Source organism: Staurois parvus, unplaced genomic scaffold (genome assembly GCF_062004578.1).
Source record: "Staurois parvus isolate SC_StPar_1 unplaced genomic scaffold, SC_StPar_1.0 ptg000444l, whole genome shotgun sequence".
Classification (NCBI taxonomy): domain Eukaryota; kingdom Metazoa; phylum Chordata; class Amphibia; order Anura; family Ranidae; genus Staurois; species Staurois parvus.
The window spans coordinates 1,657,145-1,679,621 of NW_028318240.1; the positions used below are offsets into that span (position 1 = coordinate 1,657,145).

The following is a 22,477-nucleotide window of genomic DNA, read 5'->3' on the forward strand; positions in this document are numbered from 1 at the left end:
TCAGGGCTGGCACAGAGCATCGCTCTGTGACCTGTCAGGGTGTAATAGGATAATTGATTAGTCTGGGTAATTATTATTATTATTATACAGTATTTATAAAGCGCCAATAGTTCGCTCAGCGCTGTACATTATAGAGGGGGACAGAACATGTGACAGAACAATACCAATACAATGCAAAACATGAGGGGATCGAGGGTCCTGCTCTTTCAAGCTTACAATCTAGGAGGGAGGGGATGGTGGCACAGGAGGAGATAGCTGTGGGGGACAGAGTGGTAGGAAGAGTGGAGGAGGTCGGCAAGTTAGCAGGGGGTGGGGTAGGCTTCCCTGAAGAGATGGGTTTTCAGGGTGCGCCTAAAGGAGAGGAGAGTAGGTGATAATCTGATGGGTTGGGGCAGGGAGTTCCAGAGGATGGGTGACACCCTGGAGAAGTCCTGGAGGAGGGCATGGGAGGAGGACACCAGGGAACTAGAGAGAAGGAGGTCTTGTGAGGAGCGGAGTGTGCGTGCTGGGCGGTACTTGGATATTAGGTCAGTGATGTAGTTCGGGGCACTATGGTGGACAGCTTTGTACGTCAGTGTTAGGATTTTGAATTTGATCCGTTGCACAATCGGAAGCCAGTGGAGGGATTGGTAGAGGGGGGTGGCGGAAACAGAGCGGTTAGAAAGGTGAATGAGTCTGGCAGCCGTATTCAGGATCGACTGAAGCGGGGATAGCCAGCGGCGAGGCAGGCCAGTGAGGAGGGAGTTGCAGTAGTCGAGTCGTGATATGATGAGGGAGTGGATGAGCTGTTTAGTGGTTTCTGGAGTTAGGAACGTGCGGATTTTGGCGATGTTGATAGGTGGAGTCTGCATGAGTTTGTTAAAGATTGGACTTGGGGCTGGAAGGATAGGTTGGAGTCCAGAATGACACCAAGTACTCTGGCCTGTGGGGCGGGTTTGATGGTATGGTAATGGTAATAGGGTAATGTGTATGGATGATATTAAGTTATCTTGCCTCTGCAGGGAGGAACTGGAAATACCGACCCTGATGCTTCTCTCACCGCATTTGTCCTCATCGCCTTAGTGGAAGCCAAGACCTTCTGCCAAAATGAAGTTCCGGTAGGTAATGCTTTATTTTTGTGTGGTAATGATTACTAAAAGCAAAGAATTATGAGTTCTGCGTGTAACTGAGATCAGGGAATTGTGATCATTTTATAAATCCTATACAGCACACTTGAACTTCTCTAAAGCTATTTCCATGTTTTCATGCGTTTTGGTTCAAGTTCTCCTGCTTGACTGCTCAATTTTAAGTTCAGATACTAATAGGGATGTGGCCACTTATGGTACCTTGCATCAGTGTTCAACCTATCAGTAGAGATCAGCAAATCAGCTCAGGTTTGAATTGCAAATTGTTCAGCAGATTCTGTTTGATATTGAGTGAAATCCAATTTAGCAGCAAATCCAGTTAATGTCTGTGGGGGGGTCTAGTGTAGATCTAAAACATTTAATCTGTGCCCTCACCTGTAGGAGAAACCTCCATTGTGAGCAGTGGAATCAGTAAATCTGCCCAGGTTTGATTCACCAAGGGTTCAGCGAATCCTGTTTGAAATTCAGCAAGGTGGAACTTAGCGGTGAATCCCACTAAAGTGAATTCTGGGCACTGCCATGGGGACATGCACCAATGCCAAAAAAAAAGTTTATACAGCAGGGCGAAGGTCTTCTCATGCGGCTTCGAGGTCAACATTGAAAATACACAATTCTTTTATATAACATGCTTGGGGGATGCCATAAAGCTGTACGTAGTGTTATCAAAGAGTACAGTTGCAGACACTGATATAAGGCAACGTAGCAGTTGGTATTTATAGAGGCTTGGGCCTGTATTATTGGAGGATGGAACAGCACTTCAAATGTTGCTGAGAAAAGCCCCACATTACTGGTACAGATACCAGGATGTTTCCTCAATAGTTGCTTTGCACCTGAGCTGACGCTACTCACCAGGAATCTTTCCCTGAGCTATGCACTTTCCCTCATGAACGAGGTCTCTGTCCCTGACCTACCACGTGCTCCAGGAACATCCGAATGATTGAGACCCTGTATGTAAGGTTCCTGGTCAAGATGTCTGCCTGAGGTCTCAAGGGGTTACAGGGCCATTCAATCAGCTGGCTTCTCTAAGACCCTGTTGGAGCCCATAAAGGGGTAGTTCCCTCAACAGACTCCACTCCACCTGTGACAATGGCACAGGGCCACCTACACATTGGAGGAAAACTTGCGCCTGCTTACATGCAGAATTCTCCTCAAACCCATGGTGGAGGCAGACCTGAACCTCATCCCCCTTTAATAGCAATGGGACAGGTGGCATCAACATTATTGGCTCTATTCGTACTTAGGCCATCTAGTAGCTCCCCACTAGTATGGCCCATGCACAGACTTGAATCTTTCCAATGGTCTCATTGGGGTAAGTGCAGACATTAGGCTTCATGATCAAGTCAAATGCAGGATGCTTTCAAGTGCTTCTGAGATGCTTTGGCATGCATTTGCTCTGATCTGACTTTTAGTCACTCAAGCTTCTCCTGAGTTGCTTTTGAGTTCACCTTGAATTGACTGGAGAGAAAGCTTCTACACAACCAAAAGCCCACATATTAGATCTATAAAACACAGGAATACCAGCAGCTGCTTCACGAAAAAAGTTCCAATGTAAGAACTAGAAAAATTTCTTAAAAAGAAAGTTTAGAACATGTAATAACTTGAGATCGATCATATTGACCACCATTCAATCTGAAAGACTAGTGAGATCAGCCAGAGAAATGGAATAGAATTACTGAAAGAGACAGCTCTGGACTAAAAGGTGAGAATTGCTGCAGAAGAAACATTTTTTTTTTATTTTTTCATTACTCGAGCCACTTGATTCTTACACTGTGGTTATACTTTAAGCTCCCATCATACACTGCGTGTCAGCCTTTTACCAAGATATAGGTAGAAAATGCTCAGATTTGTGGTGTCTCAGTAACTAGTGTCCATTGTAGATGGCTGTCTTGATTTTTTTGCCCTCACTCTTTATATGCTCATCTTTTATACACTCTCAGGATCTGGAATCCAAACTGGATAAGAGCTCTGCCTACTTGGTGGATCGGCTGAAGACCTTGAAGAATCCATACAGCATCTGCATCACGTCATATGCGCTCTCCTTGGTGGGAAAACTTGCAGATCAGAGCAAACTCATAAAAAGTTCAACAGGTCCGTTCAAGAGTTTTCTCATACTCCAAATTACCATGCAGATCCTAGAAGGAGCTTTCAGGGAATCATTTAAAGGTGGATTTGGCATTGGAATTGGCAAGGATGCCAAGCCTGCTTATGTACTAAGTACATAGGCTCACCCAGGGGCGGACTGAGAACTCATGGGGCCCCCGGGCAATAGGGGATCATGGGGCCCCTGTGTCCTTGCCCAAACTCAAAAAAGCCTATGAAGAAGGTACCAGGGGCATCTCATGGGGCCCCCTACTGACCCCGGACCCTCGGGCAGTGCCCGAGTTTCCAAATGGTCAGTCCGCCCCTGGGCTCACCTACGTACATATTCTTTTACCATTTTATTTTAATTCTTTTGTTAGAACAACTCTACATAAAACAAGAAAGAAAATGAAAGAAAAACCAGAGAAATTGCAATAACCTTAAAAATTTTGGGAGGGATGGCAGTTACCACCAAACAACCAGTAAAACTCCACTATTATAAATCTAGAGATTTTGTATATTATGTTATTTTTTTTAGGAACCTTTGCACTAGCCCATATTTTACATAATTAATTTAATGGAATCAATATTATCACAATTATTAGATTTGAATCTCTTTCCTTCCCTCAAATTGTCAACCTTCCATTCAGCATATACTGTATAGCTCTACTGATTAGTCTCCGGAATATTTCCCTGTTTTTACCTGTTTTTCTGTACACAAAAACAAGGATCTTTAAAACCTTACCACAAATTGATTACATTTCTAAGCTGTGGCATATTGACTATCTATCCCAAAAAAATATAATAGTAGGTAGTTACAATCAACTGGATTTGTTCCGTAATCCTGAATATGTTTAATAGCTTCTCCAAGCCACTTTGATAAGGTATGAAATGTCTTCAACATTAAAGAACAAGTCCAGTTGAATGTGGCTAACTACTATTACTACATACACCATGACCTGGATAATTGAAAACCTTCACAAACATCCAAAAATAACTATTACAGTTATTTAAAATGTATTTTCTTCTATGGTTAGGTGGCACCCATTGGGCAGACTATTCCTCAGATCTCTACATGATTGAAGCCACATCCTATGGCTTGCTGGCCCTTCTCAATACCAAGCAGTACCTGTTGGCGGAACCTGTGGCCAGATGGCTGACAGAACAAAGATTCTATGGAGGGGGCTATGGATCCACACAGGTATAGTACCCTATGCAGGTAGAAGGATGAAAGAGAAAGGGAAAATGCAAGTATCCTAGGTTCATGTTCTACCAGGGATGCTGTCTGCATGGAGTCCTTAGGTTCTCCCCATGTGCCAGCTTCCTCCATCAATTCAAAAACATAATGGTGGTTTAATTGTTATTTTTTTTAAATACAGCCCTTAATGTCCCGGTGACAGCAGTCACCAAAAAGTGATGAATAATCTCTTCAACCGGGATGCAGACAGAAATTAATGTAATGTTCTTTAAAGTGCCTAAATACGCTGGAGATTTATTTAAACACGTTTCAATTTTTTTCAATGGGGCAGAACAAAGAGAAACCGTGACATGTAAAATACATAACTAGATAAATAAATCCATTGCTACTAATCAGGTTTAACTTTCCCTTTATTGACCTATGAATCATGAATGGTTGGTTAGAATCACTTTGGTCCTTGGTCTTAGTTTTAGTAGACTGACTTTGTCAGACCTTGTAACCTGTTGGCTTTGACTCCTTTCCTTCTAGGCCACCATAATGGTGTTCCAAGCATTATCAGAGTTCCAGATTCATTTACCCCAAATAAACGAGATTAACATGGATGTGACACTGTCTTTACCAGGGAGAAAGGAAAGCTTTACATGGAAACTCCACCCAGAAAATGCCCTCCTCCAACGAAGTGAGAAGGTCAGTGTGGTTTTATGTGTTAAAGTGTTTGTTGAACCAAAAACTTTTTCTTGCCCATTGAGGGACACAGAAAGTCATTCACCTTTGGGTTATACTGCCGCCTACAGGAGGATTGGACAACACAAAACCTGTAGGCTTGCCCAGGTAATACCCCTGACTACCAGCATGTTTTTTGATAGTGTCCTAGAAAGACAGACTTCTCTTCAGCTCTGGTGTGTAAAAGACTAACTTAGTCCCTATAGGGGTGCATTGGCTTCTTGCTCCACCATCTTTTGATGGCTCAGACCAATCATCGTTTAAGCTCATGGTCTCAAGGATCTGGTTCCATGCTTTCTTGTCACGGTGCACCCTACTTGATCCCATGAGTGCTTCTTGGGCTTTTGGTTTCAAGCAACTGCTTTCCTGATTTGCAAGCCTGCTACCTAGTCTTCTGTTTACCCCTTCTGTATGTTCTATGAGGTAGATGTCATGGCCTCATCTGCTGCCACCCTTGGGTGCAAGGGCTAAGCTGAAGCCAGGACAGTGTGCAGCAATAAAATAACAGTGCATTGCTAAAAAAATGGTGCATGGAGCCAGTGCCACCTCATGTTGCAGCTGCCACCATGTGTTGTAGTGAAGTGCATTGTAATTGTAAAGTATGAATGCTACATACTGTCTTGGCCATGCCATCCACAGCCAGTGTTTTTCTTGGAAGACTCAGGAAGAAAGGTTGCAGCAGGACATGGTGAGATCCAGTAAGACCTGTCAAAATTTTCGACACTGGATCCTAAGACTTACCCTGATTACCCAGTCAAATGAAATATCAGTCACATAAGATATAATGTTTCTAGAATCTTAGGCTCTGACCCCCCCACCCATCATACCCCCACAGCAGGCCCATAATCTACAAGACCAGCCAAAGGCACTTCATCAAGAGTGTAGACTATGTCTGCACTTTCTGACCCCCCACCCATCATACCCCCACAGCCGGCCCATAATCTACAAGACCAGCCACAGGCACTTCATCCAGAGTGTAGACTATGTCTGCACTTTCTGCCCCCCTCCTCCATTCATAGCTTCATTCAAAGAAAAACCTCCATCAAAGGTGGAAAAGTGAATGAATGAAAGGTCCTCCATTCATAAAATGCTTTTTATTGATTAAGCTATGGTAAAGATTCTATGAATAGAGAAAGGGGATGAAAAGGGCAGGCATATTCTGCACTTTTGACAAGCATCTGTGACAGGTCCAGCACTCATATTAACCCCCACAGTACTGAAATATTACAGCTGTGAGGGTAAGGGGTGGGGGCAAAAGACTTCGGATTTCAACTAAGAGAGCAGCCAACAGCACAAGGGACACTTCACATTGAATAAAAGTACCATGATGGCTAAATGGTTAGCACTTCTGCCTGGCAGTACTAGGATCGTTGATTTGAATCCCAACCATGGCACCACTTGCCTGGCGTTTGCATGTTCTCCATGTGCCTGTGTGGGTTTCCTCCAGGTACTCCAGTTTCCTCACACACTCTAAAAACATGCTGATAGGTTATTTGGCCCCTGTCTAAATTTGCCCTACTATGCGTATGTATGAATGTGAGTTAGGGACCTTAGATTGTACACCCCTTGAGGGTTAGGGACTGATGTGAATGTACAATATATAAGTAAAGCACTGTGTAAATTGACAGTGCTATTTACAGTTGTGTTCAAAATAATAGCAGTGTGTTGAAAAAAGTGAATAAAGCTGAAAATCCTTCTAATAGCTTTTATTTCCATACACACAAATGCATTGGGAACACGACACATTCTATTCCAAATCAGAACATGAAGAAAAATACATCAAATTTGTGTTGTTCCTCTAAAAGAATTGAAGAAAAGTGAGTATTAGACGGTTCAAAAAAATAGCAGTGTTTGTATTCTTCTTTACAAACTCAAACATTCACTATATAAACTGAAAAATGTTTGAAGATTTTGCTTTCCTTTGAATCACTTAATGAATATTTCGTTGAATGACCTCTCTAATAGAACTCCACACTGCTATTATTTTGAACATGCCCCTTTAAATTAGTGATTCAATGACACAGAATCAGCAGCATGCATGTCATGACTGTTGGGTCTGTTGGATTTTTATTACTCTGCTACACCTGCTAGTACAGTGGTGGGCAACCTTTTTTTTCAACTGAGCCAAATCTCGCCAAAACCACGATTGAAATTTATTTTGAGAGCCACATTTTTAAAACTGAAAATACATCTCCCATATAGTAATTCATCCCCCATAGTAATTCATCCCCCATAGTAATTCATCCCCCATATAGTAATTCATCCCCCATATAGTAATTCATCCCCCATATAGTAATTCATCCCCCATATAGTAATTCATCCCCCATAGTAATTCATCCCCCATAGTAATTCATCCCCCCTAGTAATTCATCCCCCATAGTAATTCATCCCCCATATTAATTCAACCATCATATAGTAATTCATCCCCATATAGTAATTCATCCCCATATAGTAATTCATCCCCCATAGTAATTCATCCCCCCTATAGTAATTAATCCCCCATAGTAATTCATCCCCCCTATACTTGCACTGAATTCGAAGGTGTGCTTGTATCAGAGCTGAAAACGTGTTGGTGACTGCCATGTATTAAATGTGGATTCTATCTCTTTCTGCTGGTGCTTAGATTGTTGTCCCACAAGCTGAAAAATCTCTTAGAAGGTTGGAATCTGAATATGCATGTGTCAAGGGTGTATTTGGTGTCTAACTGATTGACATCTTCCAATAAATTAGTGTAACCACTCATTATGAAGGTAGCTCCATCACAGAAGGAATTATGGAATATGGATAGGATTTGACTTTGGGAAATTAAAAAAAACAAAAAACCAGAACAAATTGTGCGTTGTTCACACTATTCTCAAGACAGTTTTATGACTTGGCTATTTACATAAAATATTTCATTAGGAGTCTTGTGAAGACCTGCTAGTGGCGGTTTTTTGACATATCTTCCACACAACTTTCTCTGCTTTGTGTCTAAGGTTGGCCATAGATGGAATTAAATTCTGCCATTTCAGCAGGAACTGGATGAATTTTTATCCATTTATGGCAATTCCCACTGCACAGAAGTCAATCTAATGATCGATTTCTGTTGAATGGGAATGTTGGAAAATTTTCATTCGATGAGCGGCTACAGTCAATAGCCGGCAGTGCTGATCAGTGTATTATCACAGAGAGGGAGTCCCCGCTATCAGACCACAATAACAAACGGGGGATTCCTCCATCCACCATTTGTAGATGGGGGAACAGTGGTGTTCCGAGGCAGGTGCGAGGGCTGCGGTCCGCACCGGGTCACACCATCAGCACGGGGTGACACGGACCCTCTCCACAAAAAGGTAATTTGTAAAGCAAGCCGACGATCCCTGCAGGATGGTTCCGATCCATCCTGCAGGGATTGTCGGCTTGCTTTACAAATGACCTTTTCTTGGAGCGGGTCTGGTGTCAACCTGTATAGGTTGCATGCTGATGATCCTGCCGAGATCGTCGGCATGCAACCTACTGTATATGGGGTGACACCGGACCCGCTCCAGGAAAAGGTAAGTTGTAAAGAAAGCCGACGATCCCCGCAGGATGGATCGGATCTGCGGATAATGAGCATAATGGATCGGAGTCCAATCCATTATGCTCAATCCGCAGATCCGATCCATTCTGCGGGGATCGTCAGAGTGGGTGTCACCAAGTGTTACCGCACCAGGTGACATCAACACTAGGGACGCCTCTGTGGGGAAATACTTTTTTTTTTTTTTAATCAGCCCACGATGGGTGAGCTATCCATGGCCAGCCTTAGGCTGAGCTGTATTGTGTCAAAGGTATTTAAATCTGATCATTTTTTCATCAGCTTGTAAATTTTTGAGAAATTAGGGTGACACTGTGCTCAGCGTGACTCCCTCCTTCCTTGGACACAGTTTGGGACTCACCAGACCTCATTATTATAACAATGAGTAGAAGTGACTTCACCCTCTTCTGTCATGTGATAGAACTTACCTGCTAGACTCAAGCATTGTCACAAAGCAGGAGGTCACTTCCTCTCCCAGTACCAGAAACAGCAAGTATTTTCTCTGGCTGTGATAGGGGCAGGAACAAGAATGGAGTGCTGGTGTGAGGAGTATACGTGGGGCAGGAGGTGCCCTTTACAAACATGCTGAAAGTTTGCCTTGAACAGGGAAGGTGACAATATATCTTTAAGAAAAGTTTACTGGTTTCAGAAACCCCATTGTACTGGAATGTCTTTCTGCAGCTTATAAAATATATATATATTTATATATATATATATGCTGTCCTATTAAGGTTAGCCGACAGGTAGCTAACAAAACTAACAGCAGCAGCGTTGTATTTCATTCCAAAACCAAATTTACTTCTGAGAATAGTTCTGTAAAGATGTAATACAGTTACATAAACTGAAGTTACAATATGCTTGTAAACATGTCTCTCACAAATTCATACAATGAACACATTTATTTCAAGCAGCTACCTACGAATCACATATTTAAATGCAATCTAGATATATGTGACTTTAACAAACACAACAAATGAACTTACAGGCCAATGTCTATCAAAGGGATAAATGAGGCCTTCATTGATGTGTTCTTCTGGAAGCTAAAGTGGAAGTGCGGTGGTGGTTGGGGAATCTTTATTTTTAACAAGCATGAGACACTTCTGTTCTTTATTTATAAAAATACAGAAAGGGTGCAGTTGCAGTGAGTGCCCAATAGATGGCTCCCTAATCAACACAATGATGTTAATAAAGAAAAAAAAAAAATATATATATATATATATATATATATAGTTTTTTTTTCCTTTATTCACATCGTGTGTGTGTGTGTGTGTGTGTGCGTGTGTGCGTGTGTGCGTGCGTGCGTGCGTGCGTGCGTGTGTGTGTATACAGTGCATCCTGAAAGTATTCACAGCGCTTTACTTTTGCCACATTTTGTTATGTCACAGCCTTATTCCAAAATGGATTAAATTCATTTTTTTCCTCAACATTCTACAAACAATACCCCATAATGACAACGTAAAAGAGGTTCATTTTGAAATCTTTGCAATTTATCAAAAATAAGAAGCGAAAAAAAAAAAACCCATGTACATAAGTATTCCCAGGCTTTGCTCAATACTTTGTTGAAGCCCCTTTAGCACCAATTCCAGCCTCGAGTCGTGTTGGGTATGATGGATGCTACAAGCTTGGCACACCTGTTTTGGGGCAATTTCTCCCATTCTTCTTTGCAGTACCTCTCAAGCTCCATCAGGTTGGGTGGGGAGCGTTGTTGCACAGACATTTTCAGATCTCTGCAGAGATGTTCATGTCTGGACTCTGGCTGGGCGACTCCAGGACATTCACAGACTTGGCCCGTAGCCACTCCTTTGTTATGTGGGCTGTGTGCTTAGGGTGGTTGTCCTGTTGAAAGATGAACCATCGCCCCAGTCTAAGGTCCAGAGCGCTGTGGAACAGGTTCTCATCAAGAATGTCTCTGTACATTGCTGTATTCATCTTTGATCCTGACTAGTCTCCCAGCTCCTGCCAATGAAAAACATCCCCACAGCATATACTGTATAAACTGTCACCGGCCACTCCCGCATGAAAGAAAAATATATTTGAAATATATTTTAAAAATATTCTTCCCAAAATATATTGACATATATTTGAAATACTAAATTTTTGGCCGTATTCAATATACTTCAAAATATATTTCATATATATATATATATATATATATATATATATATATATATATATACTGCATGTTGAAATGCGTTTTTTATATATTACAAAATATATGGAAAATATTTTTAAAAATATATTTTTTTAAACATCTTCTTTAGATTTTTTTTAACATATAAAATAGTAATTTTAACATATATGTTTACATACATTTGTAAATGCATTCCAAAAATGTAGATTAAATGTTTTTTTAAAGACATACAGTATGTTTGAAAATATATATATATATTTATTAAAATATATTTTGAAATATATTGAATACGGCCAAAATTGTAGTATTTCAAATATATGTCAATATATTCGGGAAGAATATTTTTAAAATGTGGGTTTTATTAGGTCCAACTTGCTAGTACTGGGTTGGACCCCCTTTTTCCTTCAGAACTGCCTTCATTCTTCGTGGCATAGATTCAACAAGGTGTTGGAAACAATCCTAAGAAATTTTGGTCCATATTTACATGAGTTACTGTCGCCTTTCTAACATCTCCAACCAGTCTGCCCGTTCTCCTCTGACCTCTGACTTCAACAAGGCATTTTCCTCCATGCAATTGCCGCTCACTGGATAGTTTCTCTTTTTTGGACCATTCTCTGTATACCCTAGAGATGGTGGTGCATGAAAATCCCAGTAGATCAGCAGTTTTTGAATTATTCAGACCAGCCCATCTAGCACCAACAACCATGCCACGTTCAAAGTCACTTAAATCCCTTTTTTTCCCCATTTTGATGCTCGGTTTGAACTTCAGCAAGTTGTCTTCACCACGTCTAGATGCCTAAATACATTGAGTTGCTGCCAAATGATTGGCTGATTAGCAATTTGTGTTACTAAGCAATTGAACAGGTGTACCTAATAAAGTGGCCGGTGAGTGTGTATAGTATATAAAAGAAACGTTTGTGGTAGTACAGTTGCAAGAAAAAGTATGTGAACCCCTTGGGATTACGTGGAGTTTTGCATGAATTGGGCATAAAATGTGCTCTGAACGTCATCTAAGTCACAACAATAGAAGAACACAGTCTGCTGAACATAATACTACACAAACATTAGATGTTGCCATGGTTTAATTGCACATAACATGTAAACATTCACAGTGCAGGGAGGAAAAAGTATGTGAGGCCCTAGCTTAATGACTTCTCCCAGAGCTAATTGGAGCCAGGAGTGACACAACCTTGACTCCAATCAGTGTGATGATATTGGATGTGTTGCTGACACCAGTTTTGGGTTTACTGGTTTCAAGAAGCACTGTCTGATGTGAACCATGCCTCGCAGAAAAGAGCTCTCAGAAGACCTACGATCAAGAATTGTTGACTTGCATGAAGCTGGAAAGGGTTACAAAAGTATCTCCAAAAGCCTTGATGTTCATGTGTCCACGGTAAGACAGACTGTCTACAAATGGAGAAAGTTTAGCACTGTTGCTACTCTCCCTAGGCGTGGTCGTCCTGTAAAAATGACTGCAAGAGCACAGCGCAGAATGCTGCATGAGGTAAAGAAGAATCCCAGAGTGTCAGCTAAAGACCTACAGAAATCTCTGGCACATGCTAACATTTTTGTTGACACATCTACAATAAGGAAAACATTAAACAAGAATGGAGTACATGGGGGGACACCACGGAGGAAGCCATTGCTGTCCAAAAAGAAGATTGCAGCACGTTTGAAGTTTGCAAAAGAGCACCTGGATGTTCCACAGCCCTACTGGCAAAATATACTGTGGACAGATGAAACCAAGATTGAGTTGTTTGGGAAGAACACACAACACTATGTGTGGAGAAAAAAAGGTACAGCACACCAACATCAAAACCTCATCCCCACTGTAAAACATGGCGGAGGGAGCATCATGGTTTGGGGCTGCTTTGCTGCCTCAGGGCCTGGACGGATTGTTGTCATTGATGGGAAAATGAATTCCAGAGTTTATCAAGACATTTTGCAGGAAAACGTACGACCATCTGTCCGCCAACTGAAGCTCCGCAGAGGATGGGTGATGCAACAGGACAATGACCCAAAGCATACAAGTAATTCAACAAAAAAATGGCTGCAACAGCACAGAATACGCCTTCTGGAGTGGCCCAGTCAGAGTCCTGACCTCAACCCGATTGAAATGCTGTGGCATGACCTTAAGAGAGCGATTCACACCAGACATCCCAAGAATATTGCTACACTGAAACAGTTTTGTGAAGAGGAGTGGTCCAAAATTACTCCAGATCGTTGTGCAGCTCTGATCTGCAACTACAGGAAACGTTTGGTTGAGGTTATTGCTGCCAAAGGAGGGTCAACCAGTTATTAAGTCCAAAGGTTCACATACTTTTTCCTCCCTGCACTGTGAATGTTTACATGTTATGTGCAATTAAACCATGGCAACATCTAATGTTTGTGCAGTATTATGTTCAGCAGACTGTGTTCTTCTATTGTTGTGACTTAGATGACGTTCAGAGCACATTTTATGCCCAATTCACGCAAAACTCCACGTAATCCCAAGGGGTTCACATACTTTTTCTTGCAACTGTATAGAAAGAAAATGGCAACTGATTGCCATTCAAAAATAAAACTGAATGATAGCTGGAAAGTGTATACTCGTCATCATTCTATGTCTATGTGTATATTTAGGATAACATACTAATGTGCATCTCCCGCAGGCTGAAATGAAAGACAAGATCACTGTGACGGCCAAAGGAAAGGGACAGGGTACACTAACGGTGAGTGACAACATCATCATTAAAATGGAACTCAAGGCGGAGCTCCACCCGAAAGGGGAAGTTCTGCTTTAAGGCCTCCTTCCCCCCCTCTTCTTTACATAATGGCAATTTTGGGGAGATGGGGGGAATGGGTGTTTGGTTTTGACAGGTACTCGCTCCGACAGCCTAGGCAGTCCGAGCTGAAGCCCCCCCCCAACAAAGTTTCTGGAGCACGTCACAGGTCCCAGAACACTGCGCAACCATTCACATAGCTCAGCCCATGCATGCGCAGTGGGCACCCAGTTGGGAAGCCGCAAGCTGCCACAACCGGGTGCCCACAGCTGAGATGCCGGCACTGGGGTCAGAACACAGATGAAAAGAATGGCTCGGGTGAGCACATCGCTGACACTGTACTACTTGTAGGGGGTGATGAAGATTTTTTTTTTTCTTTTGTTACACTGATTGGACAGGCGAGTGTCTGTTTATTAAAAGTCAGTTTTTATAGCTGCTGACATTCAATACACACAAATTTGACTGGAGCTCCTCTTTAACTCCTTCAAGTCCAGATACTTTCACCCCCTTCCTGTCCAGGCCAATTTTCAGCTTTCAGTGTTATTACACTTTCAATGACAATTGCGCCGTCATGCAACACTGTACCCATATGAATTTTTTAGCTTTTTTGGTGGTATTTATTCACCACTGGGATTTTTATTTTTTTGCTATATAAATGAAAAAGTCCAAAAATTTTGAAAAAAAAGTGTTTTTCTTATAAAATTTTGCAAATAAATCATCTTTCATCATAAATCTTGGGTAAAATGTATTCATTTATCTTTTCAGTGAAAAAAAAAAAATAACCGAAATTAGTTTTTAACCAAAAATTATAATTTTTCAAAAAATGTTTTTACATTTTTATTTTTTTTTTATATTATTATTTATGTTTTTTTTTAAATACTGTCACCCTAGCAGTACAGTGTCACCATAGCGACACTGTACTATTTGTGGGGGGTGATGAAGATTTTTTTTTCTTTTTTTACACTGATTGCTTTTACACCCATAAAGGCTGTAAAAGCAATCATTTCTCCTTCTATCTGGCTGCATTCTTGGAGCCATTGAGAAATACTGTGTGAGCTGTGATTGGTCACAGCTTGTCACATGGTACAAGGCTGTTGTGAATAGCCTTGTACCATGTGACCTCTGTGATCATTTACAGATCTTACAAGTAGTAAGCAAAGATGTTTGAAGTGACATCTTGCTTACTACTATTCATGTGATCATTGATTGGCCAATCAGTGATCACATGATTGGGACCTCGCACAGAGGTCCCGTACAGCGATCGGGGCATCTGCTTGCCAACCCTATAATGTAGTTATATGATGGCAGAGCGGCCTCCCTGCACTGGACCACATACCTAGTATGTGATTTGTGTGCTCAGGCGGGAGGCACACACATGACTGCCAGCCCGGCTGTGCTGTGACTCATCTCGGCACATGCCGATCACCGGGTCCCAGCCAATGACTGACCGCCGGTGATCAGCTCTGAGCTTCACCGGACACAACTCTGTGAATGGAAGCAAGGCAGAGCTGTGTTCAGTGACAGGGGATGGTGTTGTTTTTTCATTCCCTGCTAAGAAGGGAATGAAAACAACATCCCCAGTAAGAGCAGCACACAGTACACACATAGACACTTATTAGGCACACATTTAACCTCTTGATCACCCTAGATGTTAACCCCTTCCTGCCCAGTGCCATAAATACAGTCACTGCATATTATTAGCTCTGATCTCTGTAAAAATGTTAGTGTCAGTTAGTCAGTCCCCCCCAGTGTCATTTAGTGTCAGATTGCCCGCCGCACTATTGCAGTCCCACTGTAAATTGATGATCGTCACCATTACTAGTATTAAAAAAATAAATATAAAAACAAACAAGTAAATAAAAATTTTAGTATATATCCCGCAGTTTGTAGACACTACAAATTTCACACTATCGCAGTTCCACTGTAAGTTGATGATCTCCACCATTACTAGTTTAAATAAATAAATATATAAATAAACAAATACAAATTCTAGTACCTATCCCACAGTTTGTAGGCACTACAACTTTCACACAAACCAATCAATACAGGTGTACCTCGGTTTACGAACACCTCGGTTAATGTAATTTTCAGTGTACGAATGAAAATCCATTGAAAATAATGCCTCAGTTTACGAACTTTTTACAAATTTTTTTCGCAATACGAGGTGTATGTCAGTGCCGGTTTTTAAATGCAATTGCTGGCTTTTTTTTTTCTTCACTATAGCTCACAGGGTTAGCTGTCACTTTCCCCAGAGTTAAAGGAAGCTTTGTTTCTTTTAAGAAACTAAAAGGAAACATTGTTTCTTTAGGAAACTTTCTCTTTTAGCTGTTGGGAAAGTGACAGCTGATTCTCTGAGCTATAGTGAAGAAAAAAAAGCTGGTAATTACATTTAAAAACTGGCACTGACATATAGTGGCAGCGACTTTTTTTTTAACTTTTTTCTGACCTCTGGAACAGATTAATTGGTTTTCAATGCATTCCTATGGGAAACCACGTTTCTGTTTAGGAATTTTTCACAATACGAAACGTCCCGGAGAACGCATTAAATTCGTAATCCGAGGTATACCTGTACACTTATTGGGATTTGTTTTTTAACTAAAGACAAGTAGCAGACAGGGGCGGACTGACCATTTGGAAACTCAGGCACTGCCCGAAGGCCCGGGGTCAGTAGGGGGCCCCATGAGATGCCCCTGGTACCTTTTTCATAGGCTTTTTTGAGTTTGGACAAGGACACAGGGGCCCCACGATCCCCTATTGCCCGGGGGCCCCATGAGTTGTCAGTCCACCCTTGGTAGCAGAATACATTTTGGCCAAAATTAATTAGGAAATTTTATGTTTAAATTTTTTTATTGGATAGGTTTTATAGCAGAAAGTAAAAAATATTGTTTTGGGTTGTTTTTTTTTTTCAAAATTGTCCGTCTTTTTTTGTTTTATATACTAAAAAAATTAAAAACCCAGAGGTGATCAAATGCCACCAAAAGAAAGATGTATGTGTGTGAAAAATCATACAAATTTTGTTTGGGTACAGCATTGCATGACCATGCAGTTGTCAGTGCCGCATAGCAAAAAGTGACCTGGTCATGGAGGGGGTAAAATCTTCCAGAGGGCCATAACCACTGATCATAACCGTCATATAGTGACCCTAATGTGGTATTTGTTTTTAAACATCTCAATCAGAAAAAAAGAATAATTTTGGCCATTAGATGGAGCTTTTAGATAGATAACACAGGATACAATACAAGTTTTATTGGAGCTGCGTGAATGCAGGTCACATTTGTTCAGCAAACTTTCTATATATATATATATATATATATATATATATAGACCCTAAAGCAGTGGTTCTCAACCTGTGGGTCGTGACCCCTTTGGGGGTCGAATGACCCTTTCACAGGGGTCCCCTAAGACCATCAGAAAACACATTTCTGATGTGTAAATAGCAGCTACTGTGTAGAAAGCAGCTACTCTGTTAAAAGCAGCTACTCTGTTGAAAGCAGCAGTATTGGAGGTAAAACGACACTCATGAATATATAATTACTGGGTAAATAATTTTATGGTTGGGGGTCACCACAACATGAGGAACTGTAGTAAAGGGTCACGGCATTAGGAAGGTTGAGAACCACTGCCCTAAAGTGTGTCTAAAACAGTGGTTCTCAACCTGTGGGTCACGACCCCTTTGGGGGTCGAACGACCCTTTCACAGGGGTCCCCTAAGACCATCAGAAAACACATATTTCCGATGTGTAAAGAGCAGCTACTGTGTAGAAAGCAGCTGCTGTGTTGAAAGCAGCTACTCTGTTAAAAGCAGCTACTGTGTTGAAAGCAGCAGTATTGGAGGTAAAACGACACTCATGAATTATAATTACTGGGTAAATAATTTTATGGTTGGGGGTCACCACAACATGAGGAACTGTATTAAAGGGTCGCGGCATTAGGAAGGTTGAGAACCACTGGTCTAAAACTATTTTTTTTGTGTGTGTGTGTTTCAGATAGTGTAGAAAGGTTGAAACCTCTGACAAATTTGTATTGCTATCTGCACCCCCACTCAGGAGATTCCCCCTTCTTTTGTCCCAGTGACTATTATACAGTTTTCACCTATAGTGCAATCGATGAGAAATCTTCCAGTGATGACACCTGTTTTTAGTGAAAATGATGTCTAAGATAGGATTTTCCCTTGCTTTGGATTCCACTCCCTTCCTATGGTGTCTCCAAGACAGGAAGGGAAGGGTAATCTCTGCATTGGGACACAGAAATGAAAATTCCCTACTCTATCCAACACAAATATATATATGTGTATCTGACAGAAGTGAGTCCACCCTTCACAGTTTTGTAAATATTTGTTTCTATCTTTTCATGTGACAACACTGAAGAAATGACACTTTGCTACAATGTGACGTAGTCAGTGTACAGCTTGTATAACATATAAATTTTACTGTCCCCTCAATATAACTCAGCACACAGCCATTCATGTCTAAACCGCTGGCAACAGAAGTGAGTCCACCCCTAAGTGACAATGTCCAAATTGGGCCCAAAGTGCCAATATTTTGTGTGGCCGCCATTATTTTCCAGCACTGCCTTAACCCTCTTGGGCATGGAGTTCACCAGAGCTTCACAGGTTGCCACCAGAGTCCTCTTCCACTCCTCCATGACGACATCACGGAACTGGTGGATGTTAGAGACCTTGCGCTCCTCCACCTTCCGTTTGAGGATGCCCCACAGATGCTCAATAGGGTTTAGGCCTGGAGACATGCTTGGCCTGTCCATCACCTTTACCCTCAGCTTTTTTAGCAAGGCAGTGGTCGTCTTGGAGGTGTGTTTGGGGTCGTTATCATGTTGGAATACTGCCCAGCGTCCCAGTCTCCAAAGGGAGGGGATCATGCTTTGCTTCAGTATGTCACAGTACATGTTGGCATTCATGGTTCCCTCAATGAACTGTAGCTCCCCAGTGCTGGCAGCATTCATGCAGCCCCAGACCATGACACTCCCACCACCATGCTTGACTGTAGGCAAGACACACTTGTCTTTGTACTCCTCACCTGGTTGCCGCCACACATGCTTGACACCATCTGAACCAAATCAGTTGATCTTGGTGTCATCAGACCACAGGACATGGTTCCAGTAATCCATGTCCTTAGTCTGCTTGTCTTCAGCAAACTGTTTGCGGGCTTTCTTGTGCATCATCTTTAGAAGAGACGTCCTTCTGGGATGACAGCCATGCAAACCAGTTTGATGCAGTGTGCGGCGTTTGGTCTGAGCACCGACAGGCTGACCCCCCACCCCTTCAACCTCTGCAGCAATGCTGGCAGCACTCATACATCTATTTCCCAAAGACAACCTCTGGATATGACGCTGAGCACGTGCACTCAACTTCTTTGGTCGACCATGGCGAGGCCTTTTCTGAGTGGAACCTGTCCTGATAAACTGCTGTATGGTCTTGGCCACCGTGCTGCAGCTCAGTTTCAGGGTCTTGGCAATCTTCTTATAGCCTAAGCCATCTTTATGTAGAGCAACAATTCTTTTTTTCAGATCCTCAGAGTTCTTTGCCATGAGGTGCCATGTTGAACTTCCAGTGACCAATATGAGAGAGTGAGAGCGATAACACCAAATTTAACACACCTGCTCTCCATTCACACCTGAGACCTTGTAACACTAACGAGTCACATGACACCGGGGAGGGAAAATGGCTAATTGGGTCCAATTTGGACATTGTCACTTAGCGGTGGACTCACTTTTGTTGCCAGCGGTTTAGACATTAATGGCTGTGTGTTGAGTTATTTTGAGGGAACACCAAATTTACATGTTATACAAGCTGTACACTCACTACGTCACATTGTAGCAAAGTGTAATTTCTTCAGTGTTGTCACATGAAAAGATCAAATATTTACAAAAATGTGAGGGGTGACTCACTTCTGGGAGATACTGTATGTGTATATATATATATATATATATATATATATATATATATATATGTTCACTCTTTCTTCTTCCCAGGTCATGTCCCTATACTATGTGCCACTGGCAGAGGGAGTCGCCACGTGTAAGAATTTTGACTTCAGTGTCACTCTTGAAGATGTGCCAAAAGGAGGTAAGCAGCTGAGCAATGTCTGATTTATATTTGCATGTATGTAGGACGTATATATATTTATTTTTTTATTACAGATTCACGACTTTTCAAACAGATGTATGTCTGGTACAGAGCTGGGGCAGAGGTGGGCAGGAGGGGCAGCTTCCCCGGGGGCAGTGGTATCCAGAGATGGGGGGCACCACATGGAGATTTCCTGCCTAAAAGCTGACAGTAGGGGGGATTTGTGCTGGGAGGGGGAATGGGGGGGAAAGAGGATTTGTGTTAGAAGGGTTGATATGGGGGTGGGGAGGGGGATTTGTGTTAGGAAGGTGGATTTGGAGGATAATAATTTGGGCTAGTAGGCATGATTGGGGGGATGTGTGCTGGGAGGGGTAATGGGGGGGGGGAATTTGTGCTAGAAGGGGTGATATGGCGGGGGGGGGGAATTTGTGTCAGGAAGGTGGATTTGGAGGATAAGAATTTGGGCTAGTAGGGATGATTGAGGGGATTTGTGCTGGGAGGGGTAATGGGGGGGGAAATAGGAAGGTGGATTTTGAGGATAAGAATTTGGGTTAGTAGGGATGACTGGGGGGATTTGTGCTGGGAGGGGTAATGGGGGGGAAAGAGGATCTGTGCTAGAAGGGGTGATATGGGTGGGGGCAGGGGCGGACTGATAACTCATGGGGCCCCTTGCCCAAACTCAAAAAAGCCTATGAAAAAGGTACCAGGGGAATTTGTGCTAGAAGGGGTGATATGGCGGGGGGGGGGGAATTTGTGTTAGGAAGGTGGGTTTGGAGGGTAAGAATTTGGGCTAGTAGGGATGATTGGGGGATTTGTGCTGGGAGGGGTAATGGGGGGGGGAAGAGGATTTGTGCTAGAAGGGGTGATATAGGTGGGGGGGATTTGTGTTAGGAAGGTGGATTTGGAGGATAATAATTTGGGCTAGTAGGGATGATTGGGGGGATGTGTGCTGGGAAGGGTAATGGAGGGGGAGGATTTGTGCTAGAAGGGGTGATATGGCGGGGGGGGGGTTGTGTTAGGGAGGTGGATTTGGAGGATAAGAATTTGGGCTAGTAGGGATGATTGGGGGGATGTGTTCTGGGAAGGTTAATGGGGGGGGATTTGTGCTAGAAGGGGTGATATGGCTGGGGGGGGGGGTTTGTGTTAGGGAGGTGGATTTGGAGGATAAGCATTTGGGCTAGTAGGGATGATTGGCGGGATTTGTGCTAGGAGGGAAAATTGTACTTGGAGGGGAGTTTTAGGGGGGAACTCTGCTGGGAGAGGAGGACTTGGTGATGGGGGGGAGGATTGGTGCTCAGAGGGGAAGTTTGAGAGGTAGAGGATTTTTGCTAGGAGGGGGTATTTGGAAAGGAAAGAATTTAAGCTGGGAAGTGGGCTGGAGGGGCAATAATGAATGCTGAAGGATTTAATGAAGGATTTGAACTGGGAAGAGGGGGAATTTTTGTTTGGGGAAAATGTTGTCTTGCAAAGGGGTAAAAGTACTGATGAGTGCTTGGATTTTTTGGGGGGAGAGGGAGGGGATTTTTCCTGACACTTACATACATCTTGGGGGGGGGGGGTGCAATTTGGCATCTTCACCCTGGGCACTAGATGACCTTGTCCAGGCACTGCTGCTAAGTGCTGGGATCTAAACTGTTGCCATCAAATAGATCCGCTGAACTGTGAAAGTGTTTGGGCCAACTCACACTATTGCTTTGCGGTAACATGCTCATGGAAGACACGCACAGTAACACACATGACAAGTGTTGGAGTGATGTGGTGGCATTCTTATTGAATGGCACCTCTGTGCACCTTGCTGGTAGAATGTGTTCAGGGGTATATTTACCACAAGGCAAACAAGGCATTTGCCTAGGGCGGCATTTTTCAGGGGGGGCAGCAGCTTTTTTCAGGGTGGCAGTACTGTCCCCTGAAAGAAGGAAAGGAAGAAGGGACACGCGCAGCACGGGGATCTGAGAGAGGCTGCAGGCTGTTAATGGTGTATGCAGAGCCTGACTCTTGTTCCAGGGGATGTCCGGAGCTGTGAAGGTGAGTGGCTTATCTCTTGCCGGAGTGGGGGGGGGGCGTTTGTCGGTGTATGGGGGGCAGTGGTAGTAAAAGGTTCTCTCAGGTGGGGGGGGGCTGGGGTGGTGTTGGTCAATGTTAGGCTCTCTTCATTGGGGAGAGGGGGTGTTGGTCGGTGTCAGGGTCTCTTCGTGGGGGAGCCAATTATTGTGTTGCCTAGCGCAGCATGAAACCTAAATACACCACTGAATGTGCTGCAATGCTCAGGAACACAGTACTGTGAAACATGGTCCTTTGGGAAGCCATTCTAATGAATAGACTGCCCTGATGTAACGCACATTAACGCATGACACAATGCATTAGCGAGCAAGCGTTTATGTTGGTGTGAATGGGCCTTAAATTCCTTACCTTTCCCTAGCTTCAGTTCCTGTTTGAGAGTTAACCCCTGCCAAGGTGACTGCTTCCTTAGGGGTAATGTAGGAACTGGTTTGGGGGGGGTTTAGGAAATCAAGTTACGCCCCCTCAGTAAAACCCATAGCATGCTTTGTAAATGTAACTCTAATGATGGGGGCGTGTCAGTGACCACACTGTCCTGACTCATAGGGACTTCTGAACACTGTGGTCATGCCCTGCATGGATTTCTACCAGATATGGGAAACTTGCAATGTTCTCTAAAAGGAAGCCATGGAATTCACAGACAAATGATATAATATACAACACAATCCATTATCTAAGGGGACAATGGCTGGAGAACATGACTACTACACAGCAATTCCTTATCCCTGGCTGCACCCATGTAAAAGCAGTTCATAAAGTGCTGGTGGTTTC

The 22,477-nt window shown here is 42.8% G+C and overlaps 1 protein-coding gene across 2 annotated transcripts in view; it reads left to right on the plus strand.

The window, feature by feature from the left end:
- LOC149453942 (complement C3-like) overlaps positions 1 to 22,477 on the plus strand; it is a 181,863-nt gene that overhangs the window by 127,676 nt on the left and 31,710 nt on the right. For both annotated transcript variants that reach the window (XM_089688009.1, XM_089688010.1), the window contains 6 exons: positions 1,002 to 1,097; positions 3,062 to 3,212; positions 4,241 to 4,404; positions 4,930 to 5,088; positions 13,457 to 13,516; positions 19,555 to 19,648. In XM_089688009.1, coding sequence (XP_089544135.1) covers positions 1,002 to 1,097; positions 3,062 to 3,212; positions 4,241 to 4,404; positions 4,930 to 5,088; positions 13,457 to 13,516; positions 19,555 to 19,648 — 724 coding nt within the window. The remainder of the gene's footprint in view (positions 1 to 1,001; positions 1,098 to 3,061; positions 3,213 to 4,240; positions 4,405 to 4,929; positions 5,089 to 13,456; positions 13,517 to 19,554; positions 19,649 to 22,477) is intronic.